We start from the raw sequence: 14,843 nt of genomic DNA on the forward strand, positions 1-14,843 counted from the left end.
ACCCAGTGAGAAAAATGAGGATCTCAAAAATGAGGTCCGGGACAAGCTAGCAAGCTACCACACCAAAGTTGATGATGCTCGAGATCTGCTAAGAGAAGCTACGGGTAAAATTAGGGAGGCTGATCGTTTATCTGCAGTCAACCAAAAAAATATGACCATCGTAGAGGTGAGTGCTGACAAGTTTTATCCTTGATTACTTGGAGTCTAATCAAAGTTTGAAACTTTGCATGATTAAATCTTGAAACAAAAATATAAGCAAAACAAAAATATTATTAAAATATAACTATATCTTATGTGATCTTAAGGAATCATGTTCCTCAGAATGAGGAAATGCATTGGCTTTTAAAAGTAGAATTACTCCACAGCTTTACCAAAATAATATCATCTCCTTTTAAACACTGAGCAGAGGGTGCATTGGATTTATTATTCTGGGGGAGATTAAATTCATCCCAGTATAAATAGTCATGTAAAATTCAAATCCTGTGCTCAAGATTTAAATAGGAGTTCAGTTAAAATCTTGGCTGTCATATATTTGCTTCTAGAAAACTTACCCTTTCATCTCCCTCTCCAACCCCTGGGAAGAAGACTGAAGGGGGTATGTGGATATTACAGAGTAATAAATCAAAGTCTATCCTCTGTAGTTAGTAGCTGTTATAAATGACCTCCCTCATAGCAGAGGGGTCTGCTTGTGATTTAATTTAAATTGCAGAGACCTAAAGAGCATATTATACTGTACATTAACAAGCATTTAACCAAGACATAAGGAGCAGAGTCAACCTAATGAAGATAAATGTTTCAACTCTGTTTGTATCTCGATGAGCTTTCACCTCATGTACAATGATGAGGTTAGAGTTCCGAGACCTTAGTTCTCAGCAGAGATTTGTGGGCTTGATTGAATTAAGGAAAGACAGCTCTGTAAAGAAGTTAGGTGATCTCTGTTCTGTGCATTGTCTTCCCAAAGGTGGATGGATAAAGGTTGGAGAAATTACCTGCTATTGCAGTTTTTAAAATATTCTCTGCATCACAGTATCAGCGTGCCTGAAAGCATCCTTTCCACCTGTCCAGCTGGCTGTTTGGAGGAGGTTTCTTTGCTTTATTTTGACCCTGTTTTGACCAAGAAGCCGTCATAGCACTTAACGCTAGAATGCCATTGGTGTCCTGTCAAACCAATCTGGGATACTCAATGGATCTTGCACAGGCAATTGCTAGTTCCTTATTCAGAAGTCCATCCTTACTACACAATATGCAGCACTTTTATGAGTTGGAAAATCAAGAATCCTAAGGTTGCTCCAAACCATCATCTTTTAGTTTACATTCAGCAGTTAGTGAAACACCCGTGGACGTAAATAGCAAAGCAGCACAATATTTTGAAAAATTTTGCCTTCGTACCCAGAGAAGGTAGTTGTCAAAATGAGGAACCTGCACATCTAGGTAAAGATTAGGATTTCTAACTTCTTTCTAATTCATTTAGCAATAGTACAACAGTCAGTTACCTCTGTAATAGAGCAACACAAAAACCTACTGTGTGGGAGGAGGATACAAAGCTGGGGACAGGAGGAGAAGGAAAAGATATCTTACATTATAAGTGCTTTATTGTTGTCGCTGTGTTTACTCTGAAAGCTCAGAGAATTCCAGTGGCATTGTGGCATGGTGACAAAATCCAGTCTTGTGTTGGGATGCTGGTATTTGACCTGGCATCCTCATTCTGTTAAACAACTCATATTTCTCTTTGCCTGAACACACCCTATAGAAAAAGAAGCAAGCTGTAGAAGATGGCAGGCAAGAAGTTGAGAAGAGCCTGCAGGAAGGGAATGATGTCCTTAATGCAGCCAACAAACTTGCAAATGAAATCAGCTTAGCTGTAGAGGTGAGTGTTTTATCATCCTTACCTGATAATTAGTAAAATAAAGCATCATTATGGAAGCAAAATAGATAATTAAAGTGACACCTGATTTTTCTTTTTATTTATCAATGTTGGAATATTTTTGATTGGAAGAAATCATTTTTCCATTGCTGTATGGCAAAAAAAGCTAATCTGGTATATAAAAATGATTCACTTTGAGATTTAAATGATTCATTGGATTACATAAAGAGCTAGCTCATAATTTTTCGTGGACTCTGCCTTCTTTTACAAATATGGTATTGTGAATGCAGTACTGACTTTATCTTTAGAATTGCAGATGCAGCAGACCCATTCACAATCTCACTGCGACTCTTTGCTCTAGATGTAGATTTATCCCCACAAAAACTGTATGTGCATATCAGAAGGAAACTTCAGAAATTATTTGTTGCCTGTGGCAACAATTTTAAGTCTAGATAGATCAGGGAGAGGAGAGGATTGCACTCTTATTTTATGTAATGTTTTTGAAAATTCTGCCTTAAAAGTTTTATCAACAGAATTTGAGTTTGGTGCCTTAGCTACCAATAAAAAAAATAATCTTGAAATATCATTGATTCTGGAAATATTTCCATCTTGCATTAAAAATTGTTATAATGAATGGAAAAAATGCATTTTGGAGAAATGGGAAAGGAAACACTTTGAGACAGCTTATTGGAACAGGAATAGCAGGTCTTCAAAAAGTATAATTCTTACTAAGATACTTTAATAAGCAGAAATACATTGAAGTCACTCAAAAGGTCCTGAAACATGAAACTTCTGTCATTGGTTAGTTATTATTGTGGAGCACAACAACAATTTAGTGTAACTATGTATGTGTTTACATTTAGGAAAGAAATCCAAATTAGAGTTTATAAGCTTTTAAACTGTGAAGTTCCATAATTGTAAAATAGAAACTTCTACTAAACTCAAGAGAGGCCAGTAGCTCTTGGAATATTGTTTTGTCTTCTCTCTGCTCTCCAGTCCAGTCCTTCCTTTATTCTTTCCATATTAGTTCCCTGAAGTCTTCATGCATGGGGAAGTTATGAGATAATACCTCACAAGGGGGAAAAAAAATATAAAAAAGGCTACAGAATGCTTGCATTCAGTAGCTTAAAGGCCTTTCCTTTGTCGTTTTCAGTATGTAGAAGGCGTTGCAGATAAGATACAGCCAATGTCTGATCAGCTGAAGGATAAAATAGATGACTTATCACAAGAAATTCATGACAGGATGCTTCCAGAAAAGGTGTTGCAAGCTGAGAACCATGCAGCCCAGCTGAATGAATCATCTGCAATACTGGATGGGTAAGGCAGCCATTCATTGGTAATGATAAAATCACGAAGCAGGTTTGTAAAATTGCTTGACAGAAATTGAAGGACATTCTTAGACTTCGACATCTGTCACTGGGAGTATACAAATAACCAGTGTTCTGTATGAGTATACGACTATCCAGTTGGTTAACTTGTGGGTGTATCTCTTGTTAAACCATTTCATACATCTTGTGATGCTTATAGGCTGCATTACCTGCAAACAATGCCAGCAGATGCAGTCTTAACACAGTTTATCTTACCATATGCTTACTGCTATGTTGGTGTAAAAAAAATTGAACTTTGTCTTACAGAGGCCACTATGTGTTTTCATAAACATTTGTTAAAAGCAAGCAGTATTTTTATGTTTAAGATGACCAATTTGGTAGGAAACCCTTATTGTGGTGCTAATTTGTTTGCTGTCAAAAATCCCCCATAGTGACTGACAGTAATCCCTCTAGTGGTTTCAAAACACTCTCCCAAAATTAGTAGGTGTCATGGGCTAAAATGCTGAAGCCTAAGTACAGAAACTTCAGTTTCTCTTTACCGCTATCACATTCCTAAATATGTGAGTATTACAGTGCCCTTGGTTTATATGACCATAGCAGTTTCAGAAGTGTTATACTTTATAACTCATAATGAATATAGTTTCCTGGAAAGAATAGAAGGTAAGGTGGTATTGTTGTTTTGTTTCGGGTTTATTGGGACTTTTGGGGGGAAGAGGGAGGGTGTCTTTTGTTTTATTGTATTTTTTGCATTTAAGAAAGCAAGCCATAAATAGTAAGTGTAATTTGCAATAGTAATACTCAAAATAGATCGTGGATATTCTGCCTCTTAGACCTGTCCCCAGCATAGTTTCAGAGTTTTATTTTCTCAAAAGCACTGCATGAATAAAAAAGATAGATTATTTTTTTAACACCAACAATATGCTCCTTTTTTGCTTCTTACATCTTGTAGATATACCTGAAGACTTCAATATCCCAAAGGCTTGTGAGCAGATGCCTAACACATTTTTTTCTTGCCAGCATCTGTAATTTTGAGGAAAAGGAACAGAATTGTTTCTGATAAAGTGTCTAATACTTGTAAAACTACTGGCTTCATATACAGTGTAGTCACACTACTTGATATTCAGCCTAATTTATGTTTTGAGGAGTATATAAAATAACGATAGCTGTGGTTTCCTAAGTAAAAAGGATTTGAAGGGCACTATTTCTAGAAAAACATGACTTTTGTAAATGCTATGTGCACTGTCTGATTAGGACACGTCAGTTTTATGGTACATCTCCGGGTGTAAAGTAGGTGACTAGTGTCACATCCAACCACAGTACTGAATTCAGATATAAATATCTGAATATAAATCTGTAAAAAAATATAAATACATGGAAAGCAGGCATGGCACTAAGAAGTAGAGAAAATGTACTCCTCAGTGAAATGTTGGCAAGACATATTTTGAGAAAGAGGTTTTTAACTATGCTAAATAGGCATTTTTATGAGTGCATGCGTGTGCTTCTGTCTTAATGTAGGTTGACGGCTCGGTCTTGGGGAGCCTAGGGCAGTGTTTAAAGTTGCAGTCACTGTGGTAGAGCAGTACCATGTATACTTCTATCTGATCTGAACATCAACCTCAGCTTCTCAAGATATACTAAAAAATGCAGAATCAATGACATCATTAAAAATTATATCTAAAAGCAAATTGTTCAAAATTAAAATTTCTAATTTGGTCAAATACATGATTTCAAAGGAGAAAGAAATACCATGTAATCCTGCATCAGGATAAAGCTGGTTACTTTGTGCACTGACATTAAACAGTCATACTTTACAGGAATATGCAGTCTCCATCTGCCATAGAAATTAAAGAATATCTCTATCTTCACAACTGGCACTTGGGTGTCTTTCAGTTAATACTAAATTTGCTGAAAAGTACCATTTTGCCTTACAGAAGAAATTGAGGGAGAGCCCTTTCTCTCCAGTCACCCCCTAAGGCTTCAACTAGTATATTGATCGATGGTGAGGATGTTCTCTTGAGAGTTAGAACATAGAACAGTTCATTAATTCGACCTAGAAAAAAAATTGTTATTTTTCCTGTATACAAGGAGCTATTAGTATAGGCTTCTCCCTTATGGGTAATTGCCTGCTGATGAGTAAATACCATTGGTATTAGGCAAATTCAGTTCAGTTCTCTCCTAACCAGAAGGGATTTGAACTATATTTCTAAGCAGTACTTGAGATACTAGCTAGATAGCTAATGTGGGCTGCGCGTTTCTCTAACTGAGCATCACAAAAACTTACTATAGCCCAGTGAGCTCCATCTGTAGTTAAGGAAGGAGATACAGTTTCCCAGGAGTAATGCAGAGGCAGCTCAGTTGTGCTGTTTCTGCAGTAGCCTAAAGGGAATCTCTCTCCCTCTGTTAACTACACGTGGAGTCCAGGGAGTATACCTTCCGTCCCCTTTGTCTTTCCTGTTGCATTTCATAGAAATCATTAAATAATCATTGAAGCGAGGATTGGAGTCCAGCTGTCCTCAGAGAATAGATTAATTACTAGGTTAGAGAATGAATTTCTCTTTCTTCCACACACAGTCTCAATGATTATTTTATACAAGCTGGGACAGGTCCAGCAGGACTAATCCCTGCCTCCCTTATATTGTCATATACCTTGATGGCTAGAACATTTCCCAGAGAGGCAAAAATCCCAGTTCAAATCCATTCTTGTTCCATTCAAGCAGGGATTTTAGCCCATTTATCCTTTATTCAGGAAAAACATCATAGGCTTTAGGCATAATGTATTCTGAGACAGATGTCTTCAAGTTAATTCTGTAGGTGCAGTACTTCTTTGTAGAAAGCATTTGAATATATCGTATAGAGAGAGTGCAAGAAAAGTTATTTCTCCAACCTGCTGGCTAGAAATTACCCTGAAAGGGGGCTAGCTGAGCTCCAGTCTGGTCCCTGCAGCAAGAAACATTATTTGTTTATAATTACCTTTTAATATAATTATAATTATTAGAATGAAGTATTTCATGTAAATGGAACACCCCATTCAATATGAAGAATTACTGGTTATGTTTTCCATTTTGTTCAGCAAAATTAGCATTTAGGATTTGGTTTACACAGTGAGATCTCCTCCAAACCTCACGTTTCTGTGTTTGGCAGCCAGCCAAAGAAATTAGGTGTTCATAGGTTTTCCCTTAAAACATGCCTGTGTTGATTCCCCCATGTTCATACAGAGCAAAATTCATTGAGTTGCCTGGCTCAACACCTAACCTATAAACCCACATTATGAATATATGTTATCTGGATTATAGAGTTAAGCACTACACTATCTTTTCTCAGTGTCTCATCCATTTTTATCTCACTCTTTTAGTGAACATTGGGGTTTATGTCTTTCTGCACAGATAGAATGTGAATTCCATTAAACACATGATGCCAGAACTCCTGAAATCTCAAGGGTAGCGTTGCTCTCTAAAGAAATGCCTTAGAAATACAGGTCGTTTGGTTTGAAAAAGTAGGGTACTATGTTCTGTTGAGCTCTGATAGCAGGTTTAATGGTGTGTTTACTTTTCCCATCCCAACAGAATCCTTGCTGAAGCCAAAAACCTCTCTTTCAATGCCACACTTGCTTTCAATGCTTACACTAACATCAAGGATTACACAGATGAAGCTGAAAAAGTTGCCAAGGAAGCCAAGGCTCTTGCAAATGAAGCTATGCAAGCGGTAAGAAAAAGACGTAAATTGGGAAGAAGGCTTAGATTTTTTGTGGAACTGTGCTACACCATGTTTTGTCATCTTATGACTTTATTTAGACACCCCTGCCGCCACAGATTCTTGTGTCGAGATCAGAAAGCTGTGCCCCATCAGAGCTACACGTGCCTTCAAACTACATCCCTATTTGTTCCTAACTCCTGTTCCTTATTTTTCTTTCCCTTTTTGTTTACTATTCTTCCTCCCTCTGTCTTCCCCCTTTCAGTCTCTGTCTATGGCTCAGGCAAACAGCTACTACAGGAAAGACTTGAGTCAGGACTGTAGGTCATTTGATCCTCAATAAAGGTAGTTTATATTTAACAAATATTTTGCACACATCTAAAGAACTCTGTGCCTTAATTAACTCTTCACCCTCTAGTTCCACAAAAATGCTCAGAGGCACTTCTCTGCACGTAGGATGAACTGTGTGCACCTAGCAGAGTTCTAGAAATGGAGAATTGTAGTAGGGGAGCATAAAGTTTTATTCATAGAAACTATACAGCTTCTTTTGTGAACTCTGCCATATTTCACAGAGAAATCTTATTCTCACTATAAGATACTGCATGCAAATTTTCAGAGGAAAAGGAGAGAACTTTTAAAAATAGCATTGTAAGGTAAAGCCAGCTCTCCAGCCTGTCATAATGAGGAGCTTGCCTCCTTAATGCATACACTGTGAGGAGAAAACTTTCTAAGCATAGCCAGAATTATTTTTTATGTCAAATATCAAAGGAGTTAATGGCAAATTTGTGGAAGTCAGTCAGAAAGCAACTGATGTGCACTTCACAGGCACACAGAAACGTGAGGAAATGACAGTATAATATGAAACTGCCAGACCCTATAGTTGATACAGAAACATACAGATGAACAGAAGCAACTTGTAGTTACAGCACTTGTAAATGAATAAAGGTGGCTTGCAGAGAGCCACTTCAGTCAAATGGATTATGAGAATAGCAAAAGCAATCACATGCTGTAAAGGTCTGTATTTAGGAGAGGGATAAAATGGTCTAGCCACTGCACAAAAAATTTAATATCTTTAGGCTGTTTACATTGTCAACTTCTATTTCAAATAACATTAATTACTATGTTTCTCTCATGATGAAAAAATTTCACCTCACACATTAGTATGCTCTGGTTCTCTGTAAATAGTTATTTTTTTCACCAGAACTTCTAATTACACTGCAGAAGTGAATAAGGAGCTGGGGATTTTTTTTCTTCTCATCAGGATTTAATACAGACAGCAATCTTTTGCTCCTTTGATGACTCACGGTGAGTGAGGCAGGCAGCTGTTTCAAGGATTGAATAGGAAAAAAAGATACATACTGCAGTCAAGAAACAAAGCAAGCAATTGCATGTATGGCTACAAAAGAGTATATATCAGATGGTGAACCATCTTATTATACCATGGAGAGAAAGTGAATAGATGATTTGAAAGAGATGGAGGTGAAGATGGACAACATGAGGTAAATAGAGGCAAGTGAGTAGCAAGGAAAAAGAATAAGGTATTATTAAGGTGAGATTTTAAGCATCTCCATTGCACGTATTCATTAGAGGGAGCTTGTTTTTCGTTGTGAGCTGTATATGTGTAACAGGGATCTAGTTGATAAAGATGAAAATGGAGGGAGCTGCTGTTTTTTAAATGTAACTGACTTGATATATAGTAGAGGTAATCAAATTGCTGCAGAGCAAGGTGGAATTTAACCATTATTTGGTAAATGATCAGGTGAGGATTTGGGGCCAGATTTAAAAAATATGTTAATCATGAAGTTCAGTCATCATTTTGCTATTCTGGTTTTGGTTTTATGGAAAGACTGTTGAATGTTTGCTCATCCTAAGTGAAAAGATGGACTACTAACCAGGTAAACCAGGTTCCCTCTTTCTGCAAGCCCGAAGGAACTTACTTTTAGCTGAGCTTCAGCATGAGAGCCCGAGTGGACCCTCTCAGGGCTGTCTGGAGCACCACGGTTCAAGCACTCTCCTCGAAGGCAGCATATGTGGATTTGAGCCCCCTCAGACTGAGAAGCCCCTAGAAACTGTGTCCCCTCCCTCCTGAGAAGGTGCTCTTTGGGACCCTGTATAGAAGACAGAGATCTTGTCTTTCCCCTTCATTTGACAGATGGAGCCATGTTCTCTTCTTTATGAGTGCAGCTGTGGGTGTTGCCTATCTTCTGTAAAAGACTCTGATTTCCAGATGATAGCAAATAATGGAGAAAAGGGCTGAAGCTCACCTCCATCCCTGAGCCTAGCCTTTCCCATTGGCAGATTTATAATGTTGGGGCGGCAGGAGGAAGGTTTCCCAACAGCAGCAAGCAGGCGCATGAACTAGAGATGGCAGGGACAGGACTGAGTTTTAGATTCCACCCTGTACGTTACAGGAGCGAATAATTTATAAGAACCTTAGTGAGATCTCAGTGGGTTTTTTTTGTATTTTGCTTTGTAATGGGACAATTACTTTGTTTTCAAATTAAGCTAATGTTGCTAAAAGCAAGAACTAAAAGATGCTTAAAATTCATCCTGATTACAGGAAGCCTGATAAATGACTGGGAAAAAATGTATTAAAAATATGACAGAAAAATTCCTCCTGAGCTTTTTATGATGGATTTGCTCTCTCCTTTAAAAGCAAAATAAATTTATCACAGATGAGAAATCTCTAGCATTCAAGCAGCTTCAACATCCCATTACTTTGCCAAAGCAGTGACTGACTGAAGAGGGGAGTCATGTTAACAGATCCAGCTTGTGTCTCACAGATCAGAATCAATAGTTTTACAATACATCTTGAAAAAGTGTGATTATTCTTAGGCTTTTTAGAGAGAGCTTATGGGCTAGTAACTGGAACCGCAGGTGACATTAGGTGTTCAGGGTCCAAACTCATTCTTTGCTTTTTTGTAGTGGTACCCCAACAGTTACATTGGGTGTCCAGGTTTCCTTACGTGGTAATGGCATAAAGCAACCTAGCTATGCTCCTCATGAGGATATCCTGATGTGCAAATCATTCATAACATTTTGGTAGTTCAAAATGCTCAGCTATCTTCAGGACAGGTAAAAATGAGAGTAGCCCTAATTCTTGCATAGGTGAAAACTTCCCAGAATATAAATGTATGTGAAGAGAAAATAATTTAAGAATAAAGCAGAACTATTTTTTACTGATGTGAATTAGCACTTAGGTCTATAAAATACCTTGTACCTGTGCAAGTCCAAGTACGTGGACCTCAAAACAGCCCCAGTGCATTTACATCCATGCTTGAAGCTGTACCTCGCATGTGACCAAAAGCGCCAAAATGTCAGCAGATTTGGGCAACGTGGTGCCTACTTCATATTTATGTCCATTCATGAAACCTCAGAAAAAAATCCTTTCTGCAAAGTCCCCAGCAGTTCTCAGTCTGATATGTGCTCAGACCATGCCCATCATGCTCTGATGGGGGAGTCTTCACAGAATGCTGTGACTATGGCTCATCTTATTCAAACTTGCAGCATGTGGCACATTTCCCTGTTAATGTGATAAGTGAGTGATTCACGCAATCATCCCTGGGAGATCTAGAGAGATTTCCTCCACCCCAGAAGAGTGCCATAACCCACCAGGCTGAACATAAATCTTTCTGCCACTCCTGCAAAAGCTGAGCTGTTTGACAAAACCAGAATTCAAGATTCATTGAAATACTAGAAAAAGGAAGATGAAGGATATTCTTCCTAAATACGTTCCTTTCCCAAAATTATCTGCTAATTATCAAGTCATGGAGTTTTTTCTCTAATTTGATAGATGTTTTTATTTTGCTGTTAAACTTAATTAAAATTTTTGCTAACCCATTGATAGGAAAAAAAACAGACTATTAAGGATGATGTATAATTTCAGTGACAGTATTTTGTACTATGTTATTAGAACAGCACTTATGCCTCTAAACCACCGTTGAGATTGCATTGTTTAGATATATAATGAGATCCCACTTCTGCCACAAGATGCTACCAGCGGTTAAGCTGCACAGAGTTTGCACAGGGAGGGTGGGGAGCGTGAAGGAGGGCACAGGGTGAAGAAGGCACTATCCCCAGGTTGCGGACACTTTGGAAGAGGCAGAATTAGAACAAATTAAATTCCTGAGGTGCTGTGATTTCCCAATTTATCTTGAATCACAATTTTTTCTTACTTTTTTCCTTTTTTTACAGCAGGTGTCCCAATTTAGAAAATAATATCAAAGACCCTTGGCTGTCAGTCTTATTAAATCATTCAGGGGTTCATCATGACCTAGGCTTGCCACAAGCACACACTCATCTCGCACAAAGCCAGAAAATGTTTTGTTTTTTCATTATTGCCTTCATCATAACTCGAAGTCTCATGAGCCACAAGAAAAGCTAGCAAAAAAAAAAGTATGTTTTGCATCAGATGTCTTGATTAATCCTTCCTTTTAGAATTATTTTTAAATAAATATAAAATAAAGCTTTTAATCAGTACAAGTGTATTTGTCTCTGAAGGAGCTTTTCTAGTATTAATGTTATGCTGAAGTCTTTTTCTGACTAATTGTCAGCACATGCCCAATTATTGTCCCTGACTTTATGAACTTCTTGGTTTTGCATTGTAAAAATTGGCCTTACAACTTCATTGTATTGAGTATAAACTGCTTTAACAGCCAGTCAACCATGCCTAGTCATTTAATAATAATAATAACGATCATTATTTTTGAAGCCTATGGCCACAGAGTGATCATACCCTGGGTTCTGTTGCTAATGGGAAAAAGAATATAAAAATATTATCTGATTTGACAGGTGCATCTGCCACAAAATCTGGCCAAATATTCTTCTTTCAGGAGCAGTCTTTTGCTTAATTGGATAGTCTTTTTTTTTTTTTTTCCCCTGGGTTTATATGTACTTTTCTATTACCAATGCTACTTGTATTACGTGATAAAATCTAGAAGAAGCTAATTTTGTTCATCTTTCGAATGTATAGTTTCTGTTGATGTTGAAAGGAATTTGTGTACAGAGCTTAATATTTCAGGTGAGCTTGGAAATAGGGCAGTCATGTGGGCCTTACTTCTTAAAATCACTTAGCTTATGATGAAAGCTAGGCATATGTTTACATCCTGTATGAATACAAGGAGTCTTTAATAGCTATATCCCTGTGACGTGGTAACATATGCTATGAGATATTGCAGAACAAAAAACTTGGTTCTGAATTTTGCAAGTATCCAAAGCATTCCCTAAGATTTTTCAAAGAAAAAGAAATGGGCAAGTCCACTATACAGTTTTCACAGTGTCGTTGAAAAACAACCAAGATTCAGTAGTATGTGAAATAACACCTCTGGGCTTGCTCATTATATAAATAATGAATAGCCATAATAACTGTGTCATTTAATTGACACATAGTTAATTTTTGAGTATATGTATCTGCCCTGGAAAATGAAAAGTAGCTGCTTCTTAATTACATCCTAGTTACAAGGCTATGACCCATGACTAATATAGAATGTTATGTGGCTGTCAGGAGTATTCTCAAAGAAATGTATTCAGTATGATGTGTGACCCGAGTTCAGTCTTACAAACTGAACAGTAAGTGGTTCAGAACCTAGAGCATTTCCTACTGACTGAAAATACTAATCTAATTTAGAAAAATCATTTTAACTATTGATTATTCTCTGCACTGAAGATAGAGATGGATGTTTTTCAAAAGAAACATCTTTAAGTAGCATGATGTGATGAAGGATGGTTATTTAGTAATAAAAGTCTTTCAAACTAACTGCCATTTACCCTTCTTTTTAAACTCTATTTCTTTTATACCCTATTTTCTTCACTGGCCTGGCAATTACAATTCTTGAATTTAACCACAAAGGCATCTCTGTTGTCAATGTTAGAATTTGTATCATCAGAACCACTCTGGCTTCTAAAGGTGCTGTTGTTGCTCTTAGGGAGAAATACTGTATTGCATGGTGCATTGTGTCCATAGCTGGAAGGAGAAATCCATGTTCAAGTTGAAATATCTTTTTGTTTGTTTATTTGTTTGGGTTTTTGTTTTCGAAAAGTTTTGCTCCTAGAGTCAAACCTGTTTCTGTAACACTATAAACTTTTTCTCTTTTTTTTAGACATCACTGGTATTCCAAAGGAGATCTGGCTTCCCATAAGAACAAAAGGAAATTAATTAGAGATATTTTTTTTTTTTTTTTACTTCTTGTAGACCAATGTAACAGCAATGGCATGTAATTCAGAGCACACTGACGTGCTCTTAAAATTTAGATGACTGTTCACTTACATCATCTTCATATATCTTTTATGACTTCAGACTTTCCTGTATGTATGACACTGCTTGTTTGTCTACAGACATCTGGTCCTCAAGGATCATTGAAGGATGGTGCCAAGAGCTCCCTCCAGAAAAGCTTCAGGGTCCTGAATGAAGCCAAGATGTTAGAAAATGATGTTAAAGGTATGTGCAATATAGGGCATTTAGGCCCATTAAATACATGAAAAACATTGTGAGACTGCTAGTACAAAAAAGTATAATTCATTATCTGATTTGAAATTGAAGGATGTATCAATGAAAAAGATTCTCCTACTTTGGGTCCAGGCATTATACAGGGATTTCTTGGACAGGAAGGCTGAGGAGGGTGGAGCCTTGGTCTTCTCTTGCTAATTACAGTACGGGCAAGAGTAAGTAGGGAGGATAGGGGGATGGAAATACTGGTGCTGATTTACTAAATGCTGTAGCCAAGAATTAGTACAAAACCAGTCTAGTGTTACATTTTTATTCTTGTCAATACAGAAGCAGGGTTTGCAATGCCAGTCAGAGATATCATATCTCTTCAGGTTGCTTATGGGATTGTGCCAGAAAGGGAAGCATGGGGAGGCAGAATGAAGACATTTGCCAGAGACTAATGAGAGGGAATTGCTAAGTGTTTTCTTTAAAAAGTGAAACCAAAAACATGTCTCTAGAGAAAAATTATTATTTTCACACACACACAAAAAAATATTTCTTTGTTCCTAAAGCATAAATACATGTCTTTCTTAGATTCCAAACCAAATACTTTGGCTTTCCAGTGAAGAATAAAACATCTTTAATTTCTATTCAGTATTTTCTGGGGGCGGGGGTGGGGGTGGAAGGTTTTGAACTATGCTATTTGGTGAGATGTAAAAGCTGGTAATTTAGGTCAGACTGTGCTTGTAACCTCCGTAACATTTTCTCATCCATAAATGAGAGTATTATTGGTGAATGCCATAGTGTGAGAAGGTAGGACAATATGGACACACATGAGGTGTTTCATGCACACGTGAATAATCAGCTGCAGAAATGCAGGATGAGGAGCAATTGTCTGGGTAGCACTTCTTTAGAATGACACTAAAAAGAAGCATGGATCATGTGCTGGGTAGAGGTGGAAAAGGCAGATGTCAGAGAGGAATGCATGAATAAGAGCATGGCTTTCCGAAACACATGAAACAATCCTTCTGCTCAGTTCGGGGTTCCTGGTGCTTTAGCTAAATTACTGGCTACAGTCCTGGGCACTGAACTTCATGAGGGCTGAGGTGGCTTGCAGAGAGTCCTGAAGATATCATGAAAACTAATTGGAGATCTAGCAGAGGAGGGGAGGGGGGAAAGATTGAAATAATTTAATTCTTTAGACTGAAAAGGAGACTTCATACTCTTCAGTTATGTCAAGGTTTCTTTGAAGAAGATGGGATAAAAGTATCTCAAATGCACTGATACAGATCACATATTAGGAAAATCTTCCTTGTAATTAAAATACAGAAGTACTGGAAGAGTACTGAGGAGATTAGCGAGATTCAAGCTTTGAAAATCTTTGAAAACAGCTTAGACAAACATCAGTGAGGAATGACTGCTGGTCAGGAGGAGAAAAATGATCTTTGGACGAACATCTGTTCTGAGCCTATGATTCAATGATCTTCTGATCATTGCAACCAAAAGCAGTTTATTTCTTGCGTCTTTATCCAGACAG

General features: G+C 37.5%; 1 protein-coding gene across 1 annotated transcript in view; it reads left to right on the forward strand.

Moving 5' to 3' along the window:
- LAMA2 (laminin, alpha 2) overlaps positions 1–14,843 on the forward strand; it is a 290,790-nt gene that overhangs the window by 212,405 nt on the left and 63,542 nt on the right. The window contains exons 37-41 of the mRNA XM_009880193.1: positions 2–166; positions 1,751–1,867; positions 3,018–3,181; positions 6,756–6,894; positions 13,216–13,318. Of these exons, the coding sequence (XP_009878495.1) occupies positions 2–166; positions 1,751–1,867; positions 3,018–3,181; positions 6,756–6,894; positions 13,216–13,318 (688 nt within the window). The remainder of the gene's footprint in view (position 1; positions 167–1,750; positions 1,868–3,017; positions 3,182–6,755; positions 6,895–13,215; positions 13,319–14,843) is intronic.

The sequence above is a fragment of the Charadrius vociferus genome, unplaced genomic scaffold, assembly GCF_000708025.1.
Source record: "Charadrius vociferus isolate BGI_N301 unplaced genomic scaffold, ASM70802v2 scaffold82, whole genome shotgun sequence".
NCBI lineage: Eukaryota > Metazoa > Chordata > Aves > Charadriiformes > Charadriidae > Charadrius > Charadrius vociferus.